Source organism: Dicentrarchus labrax, unplaced genomic scaffold (assembly GCF_905237075.1).
Source record: "Dicentrarchus labrax unplaced genomic scaffold, dlabrax2021, whole genome shotgun sequence".
NCBI lineage: Eukaryota > Metazoa > Chordata > Actinopteri > Moronidae > Dicentrarchus > Dicentrarchus labrax.
In genome coordinates this window covers 4766906-4792759 of record NW_026136706.1, presented here as the reverse complement: position 1 = coordinate 4792759, position 25854 = coordinate 4766906, and the positions used below count along the sequence as shown (strand labels likewise).

Below are 25854 nucleotides of genomic sequence, written 5' to 3'. Positions count from 1 at the left end.
TGGCCTTACTCTGCCTCTGATTGGCTAGCACTCGTTGCCTTCGTTGGTTAGGGTTTGGCTCAGAGTGTCAGGGTAAGCCAATCAGAGGCAGAGTAGGGTGCGTCGTACCTATTAGGATTCGTAAGTTTGCGTACTGTGCAGCCTCACAGAGCAGCTGCCATGGCTGTAGACTGCGAGGGACCTTAATCTGACTCAAGTTCAAATCTGAAGGATGCAGCTCTGCTCGTTGTTGAGATATTTTGCTCTGGATTAAAACTTTAAAAAGGGCTGACAGACGAGCATCCTAAACCTTACCGGGGCTTGTGTGACAGTCAGGTTGCAGTGACACACAGCTCTACTGTGTGAATGGTTTCTCTTTAATAGGACTGTGAAGTGTCGGTCTGTGCTGGAACCTGTTTGACAGTGTTGATATTATCAGCCAGGATTTGCCTTTCGCAGATACAGTATTGGAAATAGTCAGAATTTGCTCCACAGAAATCAGAAGATGAAATTTATTATACACCAGTCGAAGAATGAGAAAGATCAGTGTGTTGAGTTGAGTATTTGGTGTCTTTTAAATACTGGTCTGCTTCAATATTACTCCCAGAAAATCAGCTGAATTACAAGATTTGCGTTTATCTTCACAAACCTATAATCTTCCACCAGTCAGCAACAACTCTTCAGGTTTCTGACGATGGTCTGTTTTGTCTGCACGAGTTTGAGGAGATAATCTAAACTGTGGATTAAGTCGTCTGGTTGTGTGCTGGGTGTCTGTCAGAAGCTCGGTGAAGCGTTGGAGGGAATTGAGTGTTTAGACTGGATTAGTCTGGTGCTTGACGGCGAGGAAGGGGAAGCCCACCACACAGTCCCCCCTTTTCATTCTTACAGTCATCTAGGGTACAAGTGAAAAAGCCACAGTCGATGCAGTCAGTTAATCTTTAATGCCGAGGACAAGCAGCACACATTTACACAATGACAGCCAACAGGAAAAAGCCCCGCTGAATAAGTAGCAGAGTTGTGTAAGTGTATCCCCCTAATCTAAGCACTGAATTTCATTAAGATGTTCAAATGTGCTTCACTTCTAAACACGGCGTTATAAGTGTCCTGTGCACTTATTTTGGTGAATCAAACAGCTGTGCCACCCAGAATTTGGCTGGAGCAGATTGACATTTTCCAGTGAACACCCATTATGCTACAAAGTACTTTAACAAACATTAATAGTCCAAACAATTACTTGTGCATTTCCTGATATGTGTATATACACAAACGATTGGCTTCAGTTCAGCTTGGCTTGCCTGACTCGTGTCTCCTTAAAAGGAAGTGGCTCTGTGTGTGTGTGTGTGTGTGTGTGTGTGTGTGTGCGCTTCCTCTTGATGACATCATCACATGCACAGCACATACAGATCTCTATCACAAACTCCTTCCTGTTTATTCACCACGGCTGAGTTTCTTCCAAAGCTTAGGGAACAGTGTGGGGTGGGGCTCGGTGGGGATTCAGTGCAGGTATCGCACAATTTATAAAATCAGTTACACCGAGGGTGGCGATGCACTTGTAAAACTTGATGGCAAAGCAGATTGTAGACGGTGAGGATGCTCCAAACAAGTAGGAGCAAAGTACAAATGGTTAAACACTAATTGAAACACGTCCCAACAGAAGGATGGTCCTGTGTGTCTAAAGCAGGAACAGAGCAGTACTGCTGCTTCTCAAGCTGATCATTTATCAGCTTTTCTGAACACTGACTTATTTAAGAGGGACTATATTTTGAAGAGTGGATAACTTGCCGGTTTCTAAAGCTTGACTTTAAGAATTCATATCTCTTTTCATCTTTGCTGCATTCAGTCTGCTGCTGTTGTGTTTGAACTGACACTTGATAGCCAGTCTAGACTATGTAACTTTTTTCTTTTCTGTAGTGGTTGTTACTCTACATTTTACTTGTCCTGACCCGTAGGTCTCTGGCCTGTCAGCCTGGGGGGATGAGAAGCAACAATTAAGACTCAGTGCAGTCCCTGTGTTACCACTCCTCACTGCGAGCCCAATGACGTAGCTCATCAAGAGTCGAAACCAGCGTGGTAACAAATGACATCGCCAGCTGGACAGTTCACTGCTGTTCACTCTGGCTTTACCTGGCCGATGCTGTTAAGATAAACATCGTATCTGCGCCAGACAGCGTCTCCCTGTCTGTTTCCCTGCAGAGCAATGTGACTGTCACTAAACAATGCGGGAGATGCGTGTAGAAATATTTTAGTTTTGTTATGAAACTATGGCGGGGCAAATAAGACCCTGGTGGGCTGCCATAGTCTCAGTAATTAATGGGAAACACTGAACATGTTATATACCAATAATATGGACTTTTTGCCAGATAAATTGTGTAATAATTGCTTTAAAAAGGAAACTCTTCTTGAAACAAATTCACCAACCACATACATACAGAATGGTTGTACCAATTCTTCCTCTAATACCAAGACCCATGACATTGCATAACATTCATTAGGTTGCTTTTGTCCAGAGCAACTCTCAATAAATCCTGTTGGAAGAAAATAGAGTCATCTAAAATTAGATGTGCAACTTTCCCAATTAACAGAATGTTCACACACAGAGAGAGAGCTATGGTGCAAGTGCTACCATGAGGTGTTAAGGTGCAGTCTGAAAAGAGTTATTTCCACCACTGTGGGAGCATCCTCAGAGTGAGTGGGTTTAAACATGGCTTGGAAGTAGGAAGGAGTGGTTCCTACTCTGCAGGCCAGCTCCAGGGTCTTAACTGGATGATCCCTCTCTTATTAATATTTATTTTTTTGCTGTAGGACTCATTTGATAGGTAAAATAAACTTAACATGTGTAATTTATAGAGTTTCCTCTAAGTCACAGCATGTCACGGTCTCCTTTTACCAAACCCCCGTCAGTGTGCCCGTGAGCAAGGAATATAAGCCCTACTTGGGTGTCACTGCCCAGAGGCAAGGAGTAAACAGTAAGTGTTTGAATGAGTGCAACATGCACAAAAACAAATCATCTTTTGGAAATAAACATGTCACAGAAATTCCTTTGTGCAACTGATCTCCTGTTATTGACTGCGCTCATGGAGCTACATTGTGTAACTTCCTGTAAGGTATTGCTTACTCCCATCATGCTTTAGTAGTAGTGAGAGTTGCAACATAAACTGTTTCTGCCTGAAGCACCATGTTCAGGCTACAGGAAGCTTCCTGTTTCTTCCACAAGGAAAAACAAGGAGGGCCCCACAGTGTATAACCAATTGGAAACATGTGGGTAACCTCACCAAAATATCTCAAATGATGGTCCTATACAGTACGTCAGAGTCTTTTTGTAAGACCCACAGCTTCTTTAGTCCAGTATCATGTTTGAACGGTTGAGGTTTCTACTTTCTATAATTCACTGTCTCAGTTGGGAATATTATTCATGTGCTGGCCTAGGCATGTTGGTATTTCCATGTTTGGATCTGAGGCAGATTTCCCCAACGTTGTAATGTAGTTCCTCTGGTTGCATTGCATTTCTTCACTGTTCAAACCCAGCTGCCTCCCTTGTTTTATTTTTAGAAATGTCAGAAGCGTACTATTTGTTTTATTCCCAGCCTCGCAGAGTTAGTTGCTAACCAGTTTGTTTGCAGTGCTGAGAGCTCAACAGCTGTTCTGTTTGTGTGTTTGTGTGGCTGAGGTTCCGTTGAATGGCTGTGTAAGTGGAGGCTAGAAGGAGTTTTTCCTTGAATAACCAGCACATAAAGGTGTTTCATGGACGTGCAGGGTTAGGATGGGTTCGTATTATTCATACAATATGTGAGAAAAGAGGGCTGGCTGCTCAAATATTAGGTGAATTCAAACTCATTGATGTGAAAGCTTTGATTCAGGGTTAAGTAATATTTACTTAATACAATACAAAGGCAAGTAGCCATACACAAAGTGCTGCTGACCAGAAATGCATAACCACACTGAAATAATAATCTATTTAGAGTTTGTTTCATGAAGTTAAATGGCTTATCGACACAATTCTGATATTAAAATCCTTGCTGATGACTTATCATATATCCTTTTTTTTGTTTCAATGATGACTGTACCATTCTTGAGTGACTCTTCCTGACACCGAGAAGGACATATGCTACTGTGTAGGGCTTTGTATTGAGAGCATGGGTCAGAGCATCTCCAAACCTGCAGCTCTTGTGGGGTGTTCCCGGTCTGCAGTGGTCAGTACCTATCAAAAATGGTCCAAGGAAGGAAAAGAATGTGGTCCGATCCAACAGACGAGCTACTGTAGCTCAGACTGCTGAAACAGTTAATGCTGGTTCTGATAGAAAGGTGTCAGAACTCACAGTGCAGAGCAGTTTGTTGAGTATTGTACCATTCAGGCTGCCTAAGTGGTCATAATGTTACAGCTGATCGGTGTATATTGATATACTGTATATTATTTGGCAGAATTTGAAGACTTTTTCTGGAGCAAAAGGAGACGCTACAGTTTTCATCATCAGATGGAGTTTTCCCCGGAAATGGCTCGTAATTGTGTTTTTGTGTTGTGAATGAACTCCAATGCTTAACATATCACTGATGACGCCTAAGTCAGTAGCTGCAGTGGCAGCAGCATCTCAACAGACCTGTCATTGTCCTGAAGACTGAAGGAACTCCATCCACTGATGAAGACCACGTGAAACAGTTGTAAAATTTACCCCGAGTTGGGAGTCAGCCTAGAGAGATTTATATTATCAAAAAATATTAACGTTAGTGTTTGCCTCAAATGTCTGTGAGTTGGCTCTAATTTGACCGTGTAAATCTCTTTAAAACAATGTCTAAAAACGTTATATACAACATTATTTGTATGTTTAACCACTTCCCAAAGGCTTTCTGTATTTTATTTTATTTGTTGTTAAGTTGTCTTTTATGCTTTGTAGTTTTCTCTGTGAGCATACATAAAATCATTTTTTATGCAACAGTTTATAAGCGTTTGGAAACAAAGGCTCGATTTATCCATTTCTGCTCCTTGTGAGAAGAAGACGTGCGTCCAGTTGACTCATGTCTGTGGCCAATGTCTTGCTGAGTGTTATAGCAGCCACTCCCTTTTAGGCTACATCTGGGAGGTTTATAAGGTTTAAAGAGGCAGTCAGCTTTTTTTTTTTTTCTTTTAACAGCTAGTCATCATGCCCTTCAACTGGATAATAAGCAAATTGTGTGTGTGAATTCACTTTATGGTCCCCGCCTTATTTTAAACGCAGTCAAACCTCCAGCTGGTCAGAAATCAGAGTTATTTCTGTGTGCTCTCTTTGTTCAGCCTGTCAGCACTCATGGTCATTAAAATACCCGTCCATTTTGGTTGCTGAAGACTGGCATTCAAGGCGTGGGAATTGAGCTCACTGGAGACAGAGTCAGACCAGGCTGGCATTTAGTTCTGGTGACACTTGAAGGCACGGTGGCCTTTATAGATTATCAGTAGACACATGGGATCAGGCTGACAGAAGCCAGGTCTCCTCGGTATGTCGCACGCACTATGTAGGGCTGAAAAGTGCAATTTAAAAGAGGATTATATGATTAAATTAAGGTTTAGACAACACTCACTTTACAGTTTTGTTGTGTAAAATAAAATGTCATTTTTTGCTTCATAATACAGAATGGGACGTTATACAGTAACACATATCATGATAAAAAAACACTCGGATAAATGTATCGTGGTGAATTTCCAATATCAAGTTAATGAATGGGGATAATGCAGTCCTATATTGGTTTCCTGATTCATTTTAAACAAAGGGGACAAGAGGGAGCCTGCATCCTTTCAGTTATTTTGGCCAAGATAATCGTCCCATGCCTACTGCATAGCATAACTCTTGGTTCATAAAACTGCAAGTCAGGACTAGGGGGAAGGAGAACATACACTATGTTACACAATCCACCTTTGCACAGTATGTTTGAAATGGACCTTCCCTTAAACTCTTATCTTCTTTTTCTTTCTTTCAGAGGTTATTATGTTAAGTAATACTTCTTGTTAGAGGATCCATTTTTGCAGTGAACTAGCTCATTTGCTCTCAGGAGGACATTCACCTTATTGAAATTGTGCTGAATTAGAACAGTTTTGATGGAACCCGAGAGCATGTAGGTCATTATAAATAGCTAAGGAGGAGGAAGGGGAAAAAAGACGTGTGATTCTGTCTTTTGGCCTATTTAGATGCATCTTTCGGTCTAGAGGCAGCTACATTACTCACCAAACAACACAGATTGATAACTGTATGAATATAATATATATGGAAAATAATTAATTGTATAAACAACACCAAACTAACTCTTTGCCTTGCTGTTTGTTTACAGTTGCTTAGTAAACCAGGCAGGTGGAGTTTGACACATCAAGGAAACTCAGGTGGTGTCATAATGAACCTTAGAAAATGCTGACTCAACTTAGAAACACTTTTCTTTATTGTGACGGCATTCTCGTTCATTTTTGGCTTCTATTTGCCAATTCTCTCACATTATACACAAGATAAACTGCTCAAAATGAATGTTAATTTCTGATAATAATAATATACTACTAATAATGTTGTTGAATGATAGCATCGACCCGCAGGCAAGCAGATAACTCTGCTTTGAGTATCCTTGAAAAAGAAGTGACAGTACAGTATCTTATATCGAGTTATTATTCGATTTCTAGTCAGCCTGCTTTTAATTACCACAAGCGAGCGGGCAAACACAGCACCTCCACCCAGTAAAAAGGAAGGCAGCAATGTGTCAATGTTGAAATCATTCACACCTCTCAGTTTCAAGACGGTTTTGAGGGGCTGCGACTCAGACATTTAAAACTGAAATTACCAGTACAGATGCTAACAGTTTAGCAACAACTGGAAATGATGAGACAGGAAAGTCTTTTCAAATTAAAGCAAACTGAATGCTCACTTTTTACACTTCACTTGCTTTACATTTTATTTAGCGCCTTGACTTCTGTTTCTATACACCTGCGGTCATGCATCAGTTACCACTGATTCCTGTTACATGAGCTTGACATATACAGTAGTTACATGCTTTCTTTTCCTTTTCTGGGAAGTAACTACTATAAGGGGTCACAAGCCAACAAATAAAGAGTGTAAAATAAGTAAATAAAACTGCGCTCTGTGGGTTTGGACAAACAGCTGTGCTGGCTCTGCCTTCTTCTAATATTTTCTCAGCTTATTGTGAATCATGTCCCGGTTTCTTTTAACAGAGCATTAATGGACAAACAAAGTGTGGTAGATTAGTAACAGACCTGGAAGAAACTCTCGGGTTTGTTTTTAATCCACTTTGTGCTGTTGTTGGGTGGGGTCGACTGCATCCGGACAATTGAGAGAACGTTGAATAAGTTGTCATTCACAGGAAGGTCTAATTCAATACGATATGATTGTCTGCGTGTCCTGGCACTTCCCGCATTGTGTTGTGTGGCATTGTATGTAGCACTGTGGTAGCCACCCATCTGACACCGACACCAACAGCTGTAAAAATATTTGTAAATTGTTTCCACTCCACTAATATCTCTGTGAAATCTCTATCTTTGCTCTCTGAAATGTTGTTTTTAATAAAAGCTGTGAGCCCATAAGAATGATGTCATGTTACTGCTCTTACGCTGCAACTTTATCACCCCGGGGTTCATGGAAGTTAAAATAAAAGACTTCACTGTGGATGCTTTAGCACAGGTACAACAGTGGCTTTACAAAGAGCTTTTTGATGGTCTTAAACCCAAAGACCCAAATGGGAAGAATGCCAAGGACGATGAGCAATCATTGACTGAGAGGAAATGCCATTCAGGCAGTCAGTGAGTGAGCCACGGGGAGAACAGCAATCAGAGAGGACTATTTCTGGAATATCTCCTTCATCGCTCAGATGACTGCTTTGAACAGCTTTTTGTGACTTCCTTGATTAGTTGGTTTAATGACAATGTCCTGGTACCCATTCACACACATCACTAAGCAGGAGGTGCTTTGTACACACACAGCTCACTGCAGGGTAAAAAGCATCTCTACTGATGCAGCAACAAACCTGCTGTTCTAACATTTTAGGCCTCATGTCGCCCATTATTCCACCACTGAAACACAGGCCGATGGCCCACTGCATAAATCATCCTGCAGATTCAGAGCTCATAACTTCCTGCATCTATAACTTAAAGAGCATCTACACTGACCTCTAGGTTGAAAGGTTCAAGTCTGTTGTTGACCTCAACCATCATCACAATTGAGTGTGCTCACGTGTGGTGCAGCTGTGATGCTTACACCTCAACGTGATGCAGCTTTGCACAGTATTGTGAAGTGCTGAACTGCACAGGATGCGGACAGGGCAAGGTGACCCAGTCAGCCACACAGGAGGGGGGGATGCGTGAGGAAGAACTCACCGCGGTGAGAAAACCGTACTGCCAGTCAAACACTATGACATCAACCACATACAGACAACAAAATATTGAGCACATCATTTTGCATATATATATATATATATATATATATATATATATATATATATAGCTAAATATTATTTGTTTTACAGCAATGGCTATTTGCAGTGAAACATACAGTAACTTGGTGCATTTCAAGTGTTTGATGGATTAATATTTAATAAGAACTGTGTGCACAAACATGGGTTTTTACATCTAGAACTGATAGTCTCTACTGGAGGCCTGAAGACAGCAGGATCACCAGTCTGACAATATAGTCTAATATGTAGTGTCAGGGATCCCCGTCTGATAAGATTCTGTTATTCTGTAGCTGTCCATACTAAACTGTACATTATCAGATTAATAGTGAACAGTGGGGAGGGAGAGAGGGAGGGAGAGAGGGAGGGAGGGGGAGAGATCTGTTTTTTGTCCTGTAGATGAACAAGATGACTTTAGTTACTTATGCTTTGTTTTTCTTGTTGTACCAGACACAGCGTTGAAGATTTGTAACTTTTGTGAACAGTGTTAACTGAGTCATGTTAAGTTTCAGCGTGAGAACATGTTTGCCTTTGAAGCTGATTATTTTAGCTGTCTGTTTTCCTGTGACGAACATTGGGGAAATGCACTAGTGCAATGATAGGAGGGGTTACAATGACCCCGCCTAGAGGCGAACAGACTGCAACCACATCGTGTCTACCACAGTTAGAGGAAGGAAATGCTTGCACACACTCTGTAACGCACACTCATACAGTACACACTCTGAGAGAGGTCCTTTTAAGGAAAAGGCCCTGCTCTTGCCTGAGTGCTGAGTGGAGCAAAGGCAATGCCTTCAAATACAGAAATATAAATACATATACACACATTTACACACTGTTGTGACTGCATGTCGAGATTTCTCACAAGATTGTATGCTTATAAATACAGTCCACTACGTCTATTCAGAGTTTAAAGGACACCTGATATCCTGTGTTTATAGACACTGCTACAACCCTGGTAATCCAGTCTACTTTGACATTGGCAGTGTAAAGAACATGATCTGTGAGTGCTGAAAATTATTCATTTCCCTTGTTCAGTAGTTTTAGAAGCATAGCTTTGGTAAAAATAAAACTCTCTCTAGAAATTAAAGGTCCAGTTGCTGAAACTTATGCCGCATTTTCCTCCCAACCATGTCCCACGAATTTCACATCTCTCTGTCGAGGAACCGGACCTCTGTTCACACGAGTGTTCATTTATAGATGTGTTCCCAGCTAAATTGGCTGCTGTCTCACTTCTTCTTTTTTTCCTATTTTCTTTCTCTTTATATTTCTTTCTTTATCCGTCCCTCAGGCCGAGGCCAGGCTGGCAGCGAAGAGGGCAGCGAGGGCAGAGGCCAGAGAGATCCGCATGAAGGAGCTGGAGAGACAACAGAAAGAGGTATGAGTCACGATCACACGTTTAAAAACATGAATACAAGATGCACCTTATGGGTAAGCATTATGTGAATACTCGTTCGTATTTGAGGAGGTCATCATATTTATACAGCATTATTATATTGAAGTTTGTAACACGAGGTGCTATAAAGTTCTGGTTCCCTTTACATAAAGCCAACTGGATTTTTCCGTTGGATTTTGGATTGTTGCGATTGTACGTCTGTGGCAAACACGTTTTGTCCAGCAATATCATCTTCAACCCGTAAATGCTGCCTTTTTTAAGATTCATAAAAGCTTCAAAATTCACAAACTGGGTTTTTACTGACTTGTTTTATGTCACCGGCCAAAATCTCTTAAGCTTGTGTTAACCACAGATCTTATTTCAGGCATCTAACTAAAATCCCATTTAAAAAAACAAAACAAAAAGAAAAACAACGACATTGACTTCGAGGTGAGGAAACGGGATGTGCAAAACTGCTAACTCATTTCCGGGTTTCAGGACTCATTCCTGCAGCACTCTTTTATACCACATGGCTTGATAATACATTACTCTAAGTAACAACAGGATGTCCGCAGTCTTAGTTGGTACTGTGTTAGCAGTTTGGACCTGAAGAACTTCCTGTCAACATTGCTTCACGCTCTAAGCCTGGACTCTTAAATCCTGTGGGTCATGGGTCAGAGGTGGAAACAGGGTGCTGTAACTGCAGCGTTTAGTAGGTGCAGTAAAAACATGTGATGAACAAATAAAATACCCACCTCCTTATCAATCAGTCCTGCAGTAAAATGGAGCAAACCCCCTGGATCATGTGGATTAAGTTCATTTGCAAAACCCCAAATTTACAGAGAAGTTCATTTGTGACTGCTTTTTCATCTTAGAGGCTGTCTGAACTTCCTCTTATTAATTCCTCTTAATACAATGCAAACCATCTGGAATACAGTTGATGAAATGAGGGTTAGAACCTTTTCCAGTTAATCTCAGGCCAAAATGGGAGAAAAAGACTTTCAAGTCACACGTTTTATTGGGACTCTGGAGATGGAAAACCAAAACACACTGTAACACCAGCTACTGTACGTTGGTGTATTTTAACCAGTTCTTCCAAACTAGAACATTTATTTACATTGTCACCTGTAATGTACGTGAGTGGAAGGAAGTTTTTTAAGTTATTTAGTTGGTTTTATCATGGTTCTCTATGCGTAGCCCTTCCTCTTTAGATAACTACATACAGTATGTGTAGCAGTACTAGTACAATGAACTCCTGTTGTCTGCCATCTAGAAGCCTCCACAAATGTCTAGGTCTTAATTAGAAGGTCCTGCTGTGTAAAAAAGGCATTAAATGTATTATTCTTATTTTGTTTCATTTAAAATATATAAACAATTGAATTAGCAACATTTAGTGTTGAAGTTACACCTCATAGATGAATACAAAGACCAAAGACCCTAAAACTCTGGTCCAATGTTGTCATCCGCTCTACATTCAGATTTGTGTTGAAACAGGTGCAGAGCTGAAAAGTGTGTGTGGGGGTGTGTCTGTGTATGGTTGCGTGTTTGGTCTGCAGGTCAGTGGTGTGTTACTTAAGTTTTCGTTTATCATTTTTTTTAACACCTCTAATCTGCACCATGGGGAGTCGCACTTTTCCCAGATCACTATTCTTAGCCTGGAGTAATCCCATACACACAAACAGACTTCTGCCTCTCACCTGTCGAACCCCAACTCACAAACATTGACTCATTTCTGTGTCCAGAGAGGATTTTGAAGTTAAGACCCCTAATACTATTATTACGTGTAACCCTGGTGGACTTTTCTTGAACCCTCTTGTCCGTCTTTCTTTGCAGTTAACAGATACTTCTTGCTGTTAGGATTAGGAGAACAAAATATACGTTGTCTGCTATGGGTTGACATCCCCTAAAATCATCTGTCAGAGTATGTAATGTTTTAATGTGATTCTGATTTAATTATATTGCTGTGAATTAAATTGAGGAACAGTTCACAGATAATAATCTGACATTTTGGTCTAATTCTGTGAATTAAATACCTGGAAAAAACTTAAATTCTTCATCACATTCTTGACATTAAGAAATTCTTCTCATGGATTTACAACGTAGCTCACGAGGACCTTATATGACCAGGGATAATAAAAGTGATAGCCGCTGTACATCAGGTACAAACCATAAAGCAAAGAATCTCTAACAATATATACTGTACTGTATACACTATATATACTAATCTATCTCATCACATTACTCAACCCTGTTCAATTTCTCTTTTATAAATAACAACTTCCCTCTGATCTATTTAAAAAAAAAAAGTGATTTGGTGCTTGCCAATTTAGCAAACCCTTTTCCCATTAAGTTACACTGGGATAATCAGTATTCCAGCAGTACTCAATTATTCAGCAATCAAAACACAGCTGGTGAACCCAAACAACAACAACTACATGTGTACACACACAGACACACACACACACACACACACACACACACACACACACACACCAGTCATACGCACTGGATTAATGGTCATTGTTAAGCTGAGTCTGCTCAGGGTGTGTGTTTGTGTGTATGTGTGTCCCTTAAACCCTTTTAGCAGAGTTCTAAAGTAGCTTAGCAGGTTGCGCTCCTTGGTCCAGCCTACAGCGGAGCAGTTGTTGTCTCTGCGTTGTTGACATGAGCGATGGGTCGCTGCAGTCACAACCACCTTCGGGACTTTTGGATGTTTTCTCACACGCTGAAGACCGGACTTTAGGGTGGATTATTGGCTGTGTAGCAGCGAACGAGAACCCCACGGTTGCCTCTGTTGTTCTGAGCTCAAATCTCAGCGCCCCGTCCCGCCGTGATCCTGCTTCCATGACTGGCCGTGGTCTTGGCATGGTGACTGCTGAATGGTGATGGTACCCTGAGGGCAGCAGGACGGCCGGGCGTCGGCTGGCAGGGAGGGGGCTCAGGGCTGCCCTCACTGGGCGCCCACAAACCCCTCCGATCAAGAAGGGGAGCTCGGTGAGTTGGAACAGAACGGGTGCAAACATATGTAAGCTGATTGTGTAACTCATTTGATGAATGGGCTTATGACGGTGCCTGGCTCACTTGCTAATTGGCTGTCCAGACACGTAATAAGAGATAAGTAAGCAGATAAGAGCCCTCTGGACAGTTTTGTTTTGCGCTGTGCATCGATAATCTAATGTCTGTGCCGCATTATGCTCTTATACATCTTAATTCTCACGTTTTATAATAATAATAATAATAATAATAATAGATATAATATAAAACTTGAAAAGACATATATTGTTTTCTTTTTAATTGATGTCAAAGGTCAAAACTGAGAATTGAAAGGTCAGCACTCATGTAGCACAGGTTTAGATTAAAGTTGCTATAGATTATCTGTTAACTATTTAAGCACATGTTGTAGTTTTTTATTCGAATAGTAGAACAATAGTCAAAAAAATCAATAAAACGGGCGTTAATTATGCAGAAATAATGTGAAATTGAGGCATTACATTATTCTTATACCAGTGACACTAGAGTAATGTGTCACCCCGCCATTCATGGTAAAATATTTTATGAATTAAGGTGACCTCCACAACTAGAAGAGAGGATGACTTTGTTTTCATGACTAGACAAGGTGCGGCAATTTCTGCTGCAATAAGAGGTCACCAGCGTGGGGACATGACCTCTCATCTCCACTGAACCTATAAATTAAGATCAGTAGACTAGTGAGGGCAAGAGGCTGTACGCCATTGATCATCTAGGAAGTGCTGTTCCTGAAGTGATGCCACCGGGCAAAGAGGTCAGCTGCAATTCTGAAAGCCAGAATTACAAAGCAGCCAATCCATATATTGGGCAAGCATACAAGGGCGACAGTGGTTGTAAATCTGGATTAAAGTACTGGACCGTTGGGATGGAAAGTGCAGCAGTAAGGGGTGGGGTGTGTTTGCGCTCTGTGTTGGATTTGCTCGGATGTGACAGCAAGTGTGTTTGTGTCATTGGTGAAAGGAGCGGTTTGCACGTGTTACAGACATCTGTCAGTCATTGGTTTGATTTAAGTTATTATAAGTTGAGCGTGTGTGTGTGATTTATATGAGTGCATTCGCAAAGACAGTGGCAAATAACATTCCACATAAAATAAATATACTCTGCTAATTGGTTTATGTATTTATCAAAAATGCTAACTACTGTAATTGCCTCTAATTTGTGCGCTTCCTCAAACATTCAAACACATTTTCGACAGCAACGCCCACACATTAAAGCACGCACAGCCAGCCTCAACAGACCGCTACCTGGTGACGTACGGACTCACAGGGACAAACAGGCCTGTCTGGTTTGAATCCTTGTCCCCACAACCTCAGACTGAACTGGGGAGGCTGACGGAAATGAGAGGATACAGGTGATTGGATTGAAGTATCCCTGCTCAGGTTTATTCCCAGCACTGATGAGGAGCAGATCCCTAAAGTGTCTGAAGATACCTTGAATCATAAAGAAGTGGCTTTAAAATGGTACACATATGTTACATCCATAAAAACAGCATTTTGGATTTGAATAATTAATGTATTATAAGTGCGTTAAGTGATTAAATGGATCAAATAAACAAGATACAACATGTTAAAGGATAGGTTCATAATTTTAAGTCCGTCTTAAAACAATAGGTGTGGTAGGAACTACACTGAAAATGTTGGCGGGAACAAATGATGGAAATTGTTGCCTGTGGAAGATGCTGGGTTGACTGAACTGGAAAAAATGATATGGTTAAGGAACAATGGGAAGACTTTAGTGGATATATGTGCAGAGGAAGCAGCCTCACTCGAAATAAGTATGATGGTTTCATACAGTAGTCATTATAATTTACAAATACCAACCACATAATTGGAACCAAATATCTTCCTTTCTTATGTCAGTGTCTGTTGGTTTCCTGCCTCTTCTTTGTCTGGTTGCTGGATATTCTTGTTATAAAACGCAATAAAACTTCTCCTGTCCTTGCTGGCCATTAGAAAATAACTTCCTTATGTGAAACCCACAGTCGTCTTTCAAATGTAAAAATGTATGAAGAAGTGTGCTTAAGAGGTGCCAATTGTGTTACCTTTGGACTGAGCCAGGCTAGCTGTTTTTGGTCATTATGCTAAGCTAAGCTATGTGAAAGCAGCTTCATACTGCACAGACTTGTAACAGAGTGGTGTCAGTCTCCTCATCTAACTCTTATAACATCGTACAATGTGAAACCGTTCCTTTAATGGGTGATAGGAGAGCAGCACTGAGGCTCAGGGGCTTCATAATCGCTGTATTTGAACGTGATCTCAGCCTGCAGACTCCTTTTTTTGTTGTGACTTTTGGTTCTCGGTACCAGGACGTGTCAGAGGCCAGCTGTTTGTCACAAGACTCAGCTCTGTAGTCATGGGAACGCGGAGTTGAAAGTGACACTGTGGCACTGGCACTCTACAGCTTTCTGCCACTGATACCAACCTAAAGGAACCATGGGAAAAAGCGTGGTAACCCAATCTCATAGATCCTCAGCAAATCTCCAGTGAACTTGTGTTCTTGGGTCAGTTACCATTGGTCCTGCCCTGCTGCGCGGCACTTCACATTCCTGAGAGCCTCTCATTAGCAGAAACCTGCCTCGGTGCACGCTCTCTGTCTTTATCCGTCGCAGCTGATTCTGCCTTTTTTTTAAAGTTTTTCATTTCATATCTGTCTATTACATCTCATTTTTATTTTTTCCCTTCCTGTCTTTTATGTTTGATATCCTCCAATCTTTCTCCTCTTCCTCCCATCGATGTCGGTGTGTAGATCTTTCAGGTGCAGAAGGTAGGCCTCCTCTTCCTCATTTCCACCTCGGACATCATTTGATTTCATTGTTATGTAATTCACGCAGGCGTGCGCTTCAAATTGTGCCCCAAAAACAATAGAAATCTGTTACCTGTGTTCCTTTTTCTGAGCTGTTTTTTTTCTTGTCCTCATTTCCTGTCTCTTCTTAGAAATATTATGGCTTGGACACCAAATTAGATGACCGAGGGGACAGCAAATGGGGAGATATTGAACAATGGATGGTACAGTTTCTGTGCTGAACACTGAAAATACACCTCCCGTTTACTAAATACAATGCATGTGTTTCTGTGCATATTTTGAGGCTTTTATTCCTGTCTGTTGAGAATCTTTTGCAGTGTGCCGAGTCTGCTTTTGAATTCCAGATAATTCCTGTTAATCCTTTTTAGAAAATAACGGATTATGAGGAATCAAAGCTTTGCCATTAATGATAATCCACTTATTCAAAGGAGCAGGGTGCCGGTTTGGCTTTGAATCAGCATGACCATCTGCCCCATTGGTGTGAGACTGCATGGGATTTACTGTGTTGAATTTACCACTTTAGTTACTTAGTTTGAATTGCCCCAGACTATCGGAGAGTTGCAAACACAGCAACGAGGATACTGAGTGTGTGTGTGACTTGTAATTTCACTAACCGCGGTGTGTTTTTTTTACTTACTAACGTAATTCACTTGCTGTATGTTGCAATTTGAGGTGACTGTGTTTGTGCAACATGGGTGCTTCCGTGGTTTGTTTGCTGGATTACTGGTTTTAAGAACACACATGCTTGATTCTGTAAACAAGTGTGTACTTCACTGTCAAGTATCTGTAAATTATCTAGATTTGTTGAATGCAGGCCTTGTACAAATGTAGCAGGTGATGTATCCATGCACTTCATGTGGTGTCTACATGTGTTTATTGCTCCAAAATATCATACCAAGAAACGTTTCAGTAGATATGTATGAATATCTTGGCCAGAATAAACACAGTATATCACAACATAATCCTAAAATTACATTAAAACTGAGATTTTTAATCCCTTTAAAACTGTGGGAAGACTGACCCCAAAAAGTCATTTTATACCTAAATCGACAGTTGCCTTCCTCCTCCATCTGTCTCAGTGATCTTTGACATTTCTCTCCTCCTTCATCTCCTCTCTTCTCCATCTTCACCCCTCCCCTCCCTCATCCAGGAGGACAGTGAGAGATACTCACGTTCTTCACGGATACACACGGTTTGTAGCCCTCCCTCTGTTTCCATCTCCTCATGCCTTTCTTCTGTAATCTTATCCTCCACCACTTGGCAAATGTTACGTGAAATACACGATGTCAGTGTCAAACCTGGAGAGCCAAAGGGAGCGTCTGATGTTTGCTTCAGGTTGATAGATTTAGCATAGTATATTTAAAAAAGGCTTGTATTATAGACAGGCCTGTATTGCACGAGTTTATCTTATTTCTGTAAGACTTCGTCACTGTTTTCTGATCTGTTCCTGTTTTAATTTGGTATTGATGACATTAGCTGTCAATGCAAATACAAATGCTTGAATTCAGAATAATGAACATTTCCACAATAGTGCAATAAAGTCAAGTTTTAATGGTAAAAGTAAGCAGGAAGTGGTGAGTTTCAGTGAAAGTTTGTTTGAATCAATGCTGGATAAAAGAAAAAGCATTCACTATGCTGGATTTACTTTGTACATGTACATTACTCTTCCTCCTTCTCTAAATATTTGTACCTGGCTTTGATTAGCTACTAGCCTTAGTTATCCAAGCGAACACATCATGAACATTCTTTGTATACCAGCATTTATTTGAGAATGTGCAGTATCATAAATCCCTGAAGTAAATTACAGTGATTTTGAGTTGGTTTTGCCCAAGAAAAAACAAACCGCACAACAGATCTTTAAGCAAACATTCTCAGGAGGGAAACACTGTGAATTGAACCGTGTGTCACTGCAGCAGGATGCCTCCTGTCATAATCGGCTGTTCGCTGTCATTGTTGACGTAAATCACACATTGAGACCATTTTCCAAAAACCCTAACCATCCATTTCAATCTCTCACTCTCTCACACAGCTCTCAGACGACGATGAGCGGATGTCAGTGGGAAGCCGGGGCAGTGTCAGGGTCAGTATCACTCAAACAGCACATGCATTAAAAATCCAGAGACTTTCTTTAAACTGCTTTTTTTTTCCCGGCTTGAATATCAAATAGTTGTTGCTTTCAAAAAGACTGACCTTGCGCTCGTGAAACTCGGTTTTGTGGAGGCAGTGTGTCTGTCCTTGGTAACTCAAGGTGCAGTCAGTGTGGGTGGCACTTGTTTTTGTTGGTGATGATGTCGTTGTGTCTTTTGCACAGTCGGATCTTGACGCCGTTGGGGCTTACGGTGGAGGGGTAAGGGTTGACGTTCTTGAAGGAAACACCGTGGATGAGATTTTAACCCCACAACCTGAAGATGTGTTGTGTGAATGAGTTGTTGTTTGACTAACAGCTGGTTCAAAGATCTCAAAGCATGGAGTTAATCTGTCTTATTTTTGTGGGGTTTACCTGTTATCTCTCTCTATAACTCAAAGCATGCTTGTGTGCTCTGAATTAAATGGGTTTTATATGGTTTTATATTCTTTGTATTGTATGCAGGAGTGTTTTTTATGGTTTATAATTTTAGAGTGATACACTTGTTTTTGTCCTGATTTAATTGTTGCAATATGCAGGAAACAATGCATGAATGTTAGTTTCATGTGATTATATCAGCTGATTATGTTCGGTCGTGTACTTGTTTCTGCCGGGGTAAAAGAACATTGACTACCTTGGAGTCAGTCAGATTTGATTTCGACAAAAAGAACATTGTGTGTTAGAGAGCTATCAAGCTCCAACCAAAACACAGCCCGCACTATTTTAAGCTCTGTCGTGTCTCATAATGTTAAGTGCAATTTTTTCTGTGCTATGTAATGTGGAAAAATCCTTCATACTTATCATTCTCTTGGGCATACGAGATCCAGGATATTTGGCTCAGTCGTAGCCGAATCGGTTAGTTTTGTCAAACAGTTGCATTTTAACATTGTGGGCTTTTGTATGCGTTTTACCGCTGAGTAAAGAGTCAGTTGTGCATGTATATGTTGTGTGTTGTTTGAGTCTTCCTGTTAATAGTAACAGTAATAATATGAACCATTTTTCAATCAATAATGTCGATCTGGTTTTGAGGATGAGGAAAGGTTTGTCCGGACGACGTGTCTTCATCCTTCATTTGTTCTCCCTCTCTTTCTCTCACTCTAAGGGCTCCTCCTCACTCTCACTTAAGAAGTCAAAGAAAAAGAAGAAACATAAGCACAAAGACAAAGACGTATGTAAAAGCTCAACCCTGTAAATGCACAAATGGCCCGCACAAGAACCGGCATCAGTGTTTCTCACCCGTGTTCTCTGTTCACAGAGGAACGGCTGTGATGATGATGATTACAGTGTAATGTCCAGCAGGGTCAGTAGCTGTGTGTTGAACTGGTTGCACAGACATTTGCATTGGGTCTGTTTTTATGAATAATCTTATTGACAACCTGTCACTCACGACCCTCGTCTTTCTCATGCTGTTAGAGCTCCAGACTCAGTGATGAAAGCAGAGTGTCTCGCTCCTCCAGACTAGACCTAACGGTGCGTCTCCTCCTTACTGATGAATAGCTGTACAGTGATTTGTGTTGTGTTGAGGACAAACTGTTCTGTTCACACTACAGTGCAATGTTTTGCCTTGACAAACATATTTTGGAGGCGTAAATAATCTCATTGTGTTGTGGCAAACTGCAGTGTTTTGCTATGAAATTTTGTTACCTGGCAACTTGGATAGGTTGCGTGAGTGTGGCCAGGTTGAAACAGGATATCACATGTTGCTAGCGTGCAGGAGGGAAATAAGTATTTGATAAGTTTTAAGTAGAATCTAAAGGCATTTTTTTGTCTTTGAGAAAAAATCAATAGGACTAAGCTTTGGAAGGCAGCAATAAAAGTTAAAAGCCTGCTTGAATATAACAATATTACATGAAAAAGGACTAAAATATAAAATTAAAAGGAATACACTGCTGAGGCTTTTTCATTCATTCTTGTAGAAAGAAGAACAGAAGTTCCTCAACACAAATCAAGTAAAATGTTATTCAAAAAAGCATTGCTTGAAAACCTGGTTCTTTAATCAGTTATTTCTACCTCTGACATATTTAACTACACAACCATAAGGACGATAGCTATGTGTCAATATACTGTGATACTCAGTGACGTTGAATCAAAGCTGTGTGCTGTCAGATGTATTGAGGATGACATTGAGTTTCTGTGGTGTTGGTGTTTGACTCTCAGAGCTCCAGACTAAGTGATGACAGCCGGGTGTCTCGTGCCTCCAGATTAGACCTGCAGCCGGTGGGTGGCGCTGCACTGCAGTCTGTTTTGCTTTGTCCTATCACTAAAGTTGTGTTTATTAACTAAATGAGTTGTAATATCAAAACCTTCCTACCTGTGAAAGCTTGGATTGTTTTAATTGAAATATTATTGTTACTGAGGCATGTAAAGACACTAATAACTGCATCATACTACAGAATAGACGTAGGTGCATGTATTACGTCTTTTCTGTGTTGAATTCCTATAAGACTTCCTCATTGTTGTGGAGTCTTTGTGCTGTATATCCTGGAGACGTCTACTCACAGTGGAGTTGGTGCTGCGACATTGTTTTATACGCAGCAATCTTTCCAGTTCAGGCATTTTGGCATGCATGCTGATTGCCTTGTTGTTGCGTATATTAAAGGCAAACTGCACTCAGAGGTGACCTTTTCCTGGGAAGGACCTATTAGACAGCACAAATGTAAAGGTTAAAAGTGCATTGATATGAAACTATCATGGAGTCATTAGTTAAATTGGTTTGTGCATGTGTGTGTGAGATCCTCACTGGCTAACATGTGCGAGTCACGCTTTAGATGAAGAGTTGTGTGACTTTTTTCTTTCTACTACCTATCCTTTTACCTCATTCCCATCTCCCTCCGTCTTTTGGCTCATTACTCTCGCTTCTTTCTTCCCCTTTCCTCATTTCAGGCTCCGTACGCTTCCTCTGACTTGTACAACTTCAATGGTCTGTCCTCTTCCAGAAACCAGGGTTCAGCTTTCAATGGTTACCAGGTCCGTACACAGTTAAATGCTAGCTTTGTCACTACTCTTTAGCTGCTACCTGACCCTTCACCTCTCTGTGGAGAGGGACAAGAGAACAGAGAATTTCTCGTGTTTTCACAACCTGTTCCAACCTGCCGCCTCATAAAACCTCCTTCTTACTCCCAACTTCATCCTGTGTTGCAGTTCTACAGGTCACTCAGTCAGATCACCCAGCAGCTCTATCGTAGGGTTGGTTCCAGTCATGTCCAGTTTCCTTATTGCCCACTATAACTTCCACGCAGTGTTAAATCACACCTGTAATCATCATTCACTCACACTTGTTTGTCTTATTAAGTCAAGAGCTCCCAGTTAAATGCTTCATCACATTGTAAATCCACTGAGTTCTGAATGGACCCACACATCAGGCACTAAAGGGTGTTTTTTTCCCCCATTGAGTAGAAAAGCATGTAATAAAATCCCTAAAAATGTCAGCCTGAGCATATTGTTAACACTGTGTATGTGTGTGTGTGTGTGTGTGTGACATGTCACATGTGCAGAGCTCCTTATATGAAGACAGCCTTGGCACTGGGTCACGGCGAGCCGCTGGTCCCACCTCTCACGTAAGATTGTCATGGAATTATGTCTTTGTTGGTTTGACGCACATGAGTGTGAAAAGTGTGTCCTGTTTGTGGGTTAATTATCAGGACTGCTAATTATAACAGTCACTTATAAGAAGAGTGAGTGCATATGAATTCAGTGTGAAATAATGGCCATGTGTGACGTTTTCTTTTCTTCTAACATGATCGAGACCTTTAATTTTGAGTGACTGGAGTGATATTTTTTCGGCTGCTGCATGAGAGTTGTTTTGGTTTTAATGTAATTTGATTTAGTTTTAATTCTAGTTCAAAACATAGTCTGTGTTTTGTACAATTTTAGGTTGGAATTTAGATGTATGTTTTGCATTAAGCGGATTTTGATCTCCAAATTGTGGCATAGGTCCTGTCCAGCATGCGTTTGCTACCGGTACTGTTAGTGTGAGTATGCGCATGTTTGTTTGTGTTTGCCCCCAACGTATAGACAGAAAGGTAACGGTGTGTTTTCTCTACAGCCTTTAGAGTACACTAGTTATCGCAGCTCCGGCTCCAGAGCCTCCTCCAGAGCCAGTTCGGCCCGCGCCAGCCCAGTGGTGAGCCTTCACTCCCCAGACACCCTGCTTAGAGCCCTGCATGGGCCAAAAACTCCAGCCATAGCCCGGCCCTGGCCCGGAAAAGTCTGCAATTTTTCAACCCCAGTCCAACACTCTCTCGACAGACATTGCATGAGCCCACTTATACATGATGCTTCATTACCACATGAGTCTATGACTGAACTGCACAGCCACCATGCACTTAAACTACGACATTTGGTTTATGATTCACTGTTTACATTGGAGGAATTGGGTACATAATTGGACCGTGTTCACTCTGGGTGTTACTGTGACTCAGAGTTGGCACGGCTCGCAGAATTCAGAAATGTGCAAACATCATTTGTTCTGAGCGCAGAGTAGAAGCAGGTATTTCCTGGTGGACCTGTATAGCACGGCCGTTACAGAATGTCAGCGTTCTGTTTTTAATGTTAGTGAGCCGTGAACTGGAGCTCAGAGAAGCCCCTACCTCCCTGCAGGTCACTCAGCGTAGGAAAACCACATTAATGCCTGAAATGTAACGATGAAAGTCTGCTGAATGTGTGGTCATCTATCCAGTTCACTGAGTCGCAGCAACAGTACAGTGGCTGATTGGAGCCATCTGTCACAAGCCTGTACCAGGACAGTGAGGTTTAGGTTGTCATTCACAAAAAGCTGTTTTAAAATACTTTTTTTTTTTTTTTTGGTTTAGATGTCCACTGATTTCTCACCAGTTGAATAGTTTGCTACAACAGAATACATAAAGCTACTAAATCTTGCATTTTTGTGGTAAAAGTCAGTGATTGTCAAAGAATTACAATGACTGAGAAACCTGATACATTCTGCTCCCTTATTCAAATTTCAGATTCAAAATCATGGTTTGAAAAGGTGATCATGGTTTTTGTCGTCTGGTGTAAAAGTGTATAATGTGAAAGTAGAACGAGGTAACATAATTAGATTTAAGAGTAAAGATGAATGTCCTTTTAGTGTTTTAGAGCACTAATGATGATTGGTAAATCATTCTCTGCTGTCCTGATGTAGAGAATGATTCAACGTGGATTTCTAACTGGCTGGGGCATCTTAAAGTATTGACCTTCTCTTAAGTGTTTGGCCTCTTTGTTGTTCTGTTTCGCCCCCTGGTGGCCGATGTAGGACAACTGCGGGTCTGTTGCCAGCTTTTTGAGGAGTGCGGCCAGTAGCAGTGGCATCCCCCGAGACCTGGACGATGTTACTATTCCTGACTTTTCTGACGTGAGTCGCTTTGCACCGGCAGGACGCCGAGGCTGTGATGTGAGCTGAGTTCCTGCTTGGTTGCTGTTTTTGCCACTCGTCCTTCCTTTTTCGTGCACTTCACACCCTACAAGGAGGGCCGGTCTCGCACTGTTTGTGTCAGAGGTTAATTTGTATGTGTTGACCAGTTTGTCTTGTGATAAGATTCTTTTCGTGTGTGTGGCCTGGTGTTTGAAGTGTATTTCTAACACATGATCTGTTGTTGAATGAAGTACTGTGTCAGACTCATTTCTGGCCTGTTAAGTTTTGGTGATTTTAATTTCTGAAGGAGTTTTTAAGCCTCCCAGACTAATTATTTGCATGGTGTTTCCTATCAAAAGAAACATGGGAGTAGAGAGAAGATTGGAGTGCTTGGAAGTGATGTTTCATCTGTTGCTTTTTCATTAGGAGATGTCAGTCTAAATCTTCTTATCAGTGCTGAGCTGCCTGTAGTGAGGATTTTGGGACTTCCTTCCTCCCTTAGTTGGTCCTCTCGGCCCTGTGGCCTCTGTTTGCTCTGACTGTATTTTATTTGTCTCAACAGGTGGAGGACAGAGATTATCTTGAGAAGGTCAGTGGGTCACATCACCAAATGCGATGTTTGTTGTTATTCAAGATCCATAAAGTATCACTGGATACTAAAAAGTACCAAAAAAGTCTTTTTCTTTTTTCTTCATTAGGGATCTCGAGCAGCTTCTGCCTTAACAGCAGGAACCCTTACGTCTTTAGGTGGGACTTCCTCGCGGAGAGGAAGTGGCGAGACGGCTATAACTGTAGACGCAGAGGCCTCTATACGAGAAATTAAGGTAATGCTGAGGAGTTTCCAATGGACAGTTAGGACAATATCTTTCTGGAGTGGGTTTATTGGTATCGTTTAGAAATAGAAACAAGAATTTCTAAGAATATTTGAGCCAGATGATGCTTACAAATGTAAATTTCATACATCTAATGTTTGCATTATATGAACAATTTACTTAAAAATTTTACATGGTTTTAAAAAAAATTCTGATTCATTTTCAGCTTCAACGATGAGCTAATAATTAACTGATTAATTGACCATGAACTGATTATTATTTTACCCATAATCTTGTGGCCCCATTTAGCATTTTGACCTGTTTGGATCACAGAAAAGTTTTCTTCAGAAACTTATGTCTACAGTAAAATTTCTTAACTCATATGCTGACAAATGACAGTAATTTCTCTACCCAGACATGCTCCATTAAAGGTCCAGTGTGTAGGATTTAGTGGCATCTAGTGGTGTAGTTGCAGATTGCAACCATTTAATGACCACTGATTCTTCCAGGTGTAAGAAACTACGGTGGCTGCACATTTAGCAAAAAACATGAAACAGCTCATTCTAAGTTAACAAAATGCAACAATTCCTATATTCAGGTGATTTATACACTATTATATTATATTCCATCTCTGCCAATAGATCCTCCTAAAAGTTACACACTGGAGCTTTAAACCACAAGACATTAAGGGGCTGAAGCCTTACTTTCCAGAAAAACTGGATTTTACTGTTACACACAGAGAGGTTTAAATATACGCGAGACCGACTTAAGGAAATGTTTATCTTAAAAAATGTTCTTCTTTGAAGTCCCGTGCTGTCATGCCATTTCCATTCTTTCTGCACTTTGTGTCGCTGTTGTCATTACCCGCTCACCAAACTTTCTGCGTCACCTTTTCTGATGCTGTCCCGCTGCGCTTCTCTGCTCACTGCTGCTGCACTCTTCACCAGGAGATTCACGAACTGAAGGATCAGATTCAAGATGTGGAAACCAAGTACACGCAGAACCTAAAAGAAGCCAAGGTATAAGCCCTAAAGACCCTCACAGAACTCCCAACTCCAGACTCACTATTAACTGATGTGTTTGGTGTCTCTAACTTACTCACAGTGGGTCAAATATGTGCAGCCAGATTAACTCTTATGTTACCCAACGGTAGATCAATAAACCAACTGATAATCTGAGAACTCTTGATGGCTTTTGAATTCAAACTTAAATAAACACTGAATGTTTTGTGTAACTATAACAGATTTGCCTTTATATAGAAACTCTGGAGTATTTTAGGAGCAGTACTGGTGCTCCAGACTGAACACAAATATTGACACTGAATATCTGCAGTCCTTTGTGCCTGAGTAAGGCTTTATTTCTCATTCATTTTCAGCTGTGCAGATGTTTTCTAACATGTGTAAACTTGCAAACTGGCAAAGTTGCACCTGCATGTCGCTGTCTTTCTTCATGTTGGTTTGTGTGTGTGTTTGCCTGTACTTCCTTACTTACATGTCCACTTACAAAGACTTACAGTTGTGAGATACAGACACAGGTTGGACTTCTAAATGCTTTCCTGCATTATCTGGATTCTCTGCCAGCTGCATCCATCCGTTACTCCAAACTGGAAATGTTCTGATACCATTTCTTTCCTTCCCTATACCAATTCCGACGCCTAAACTTTGCATATCAGCAGATACCGACTACTGATCCAATTCACAAGCTTATACTAACTAACCCTGTATGATTGCTATCATTGTTGTATGCCCTGGCTCAGGTTAAACACTTTGTCTGAGTCAGAGCAGGGCAGGACTTTGTTAACAGGACACTATTAGGAAATAGCAGGATCCCTTTTTGGAGCTAATAATTACGTGGTAATGGATCAGTGCACAGACCTGTCCACTTGCTGATTTTGAATACTAGGTTTGGTATCGGAACAACTCTACTCCAAGCATATCCAGTTTGTCCATACTATTTGACAGAGGAGAGGATGACTCTG

The 25854-nt window shown here is 41.0% G+C and overlaps 1 protein-coding gene across 20 annotated transcripts in view; it reads left to right on the top strand.

Annotated features, from left to right (window-relative positions):
* Window positions 1-25854, top strand: part of lrrfip1a (leucine rich repeat (in FLII) interacting protein 1a) — a 45044-nt gene that overhangs the window by 7544 nt on the left and 11646 nt on the right. For 4 of the 20 annotated variants that reach the window (XM_051404015.1, XM_051404014.1, XM_051404001.1 and 1 more), the window contains exons 2-18: window positions 9677-9763; window positions 15533-15550; window positions 15721-15792; window positions 16740-16781; window positions 17619-17669; window positions 17901-17936; window positions 18817-18882; window positions 18970-19014; window positions 19128-19184; window positions 19872-19931; window positions 20598-20681; window positions 21209-21271; window positions 21760-21837; window positions 22966-23103; window positions 23627-23653; window positions 23763-23888; window positions 24824-24895. In XM_051404015.1, the coding sequence (XP_051259975.1) occupies window positions 9677-9763; window positions 15533-15550; window positions 15721-15792; window positions 16740-16781; window positions 17619-17669; window positions 17901-17936; window positions 18817-18882; window positions 18970-19014; window positions 19128-19184; window positions 19872-19931; window positions 20598-20681; window positions 21209-21271; window positions 21760-21837; window positions 22966-23103; window positions 23627-23653; window positions 23763-23888; window positions 24824-24895 (1122 nt within the window). Of the gene's footprint in view, window positions 1-9676; window positions 9764-12432; window positions 12755-15532; window positions 15551-15720; window positions 15793-16739; window positions 16782-17618; window positions 17670-17900; window positions 17937-18816; window positions 18883-18969; window positions 19015-19127; window positions 19185-19871; window positions 19932-20597; window positions 20682-21208; window positions 21272-21759; window positions 21838-22965; window positions 23104-23626; window positions 23654-23762; window positions 23889-24823; window positions 24896-25854 lie in introns of those variants that run through there. The other 16 variants (XM_051404016.1, XM_051404004.1, XM_051403997.1 and 13 more) reach the window with 14 other exon arrangements.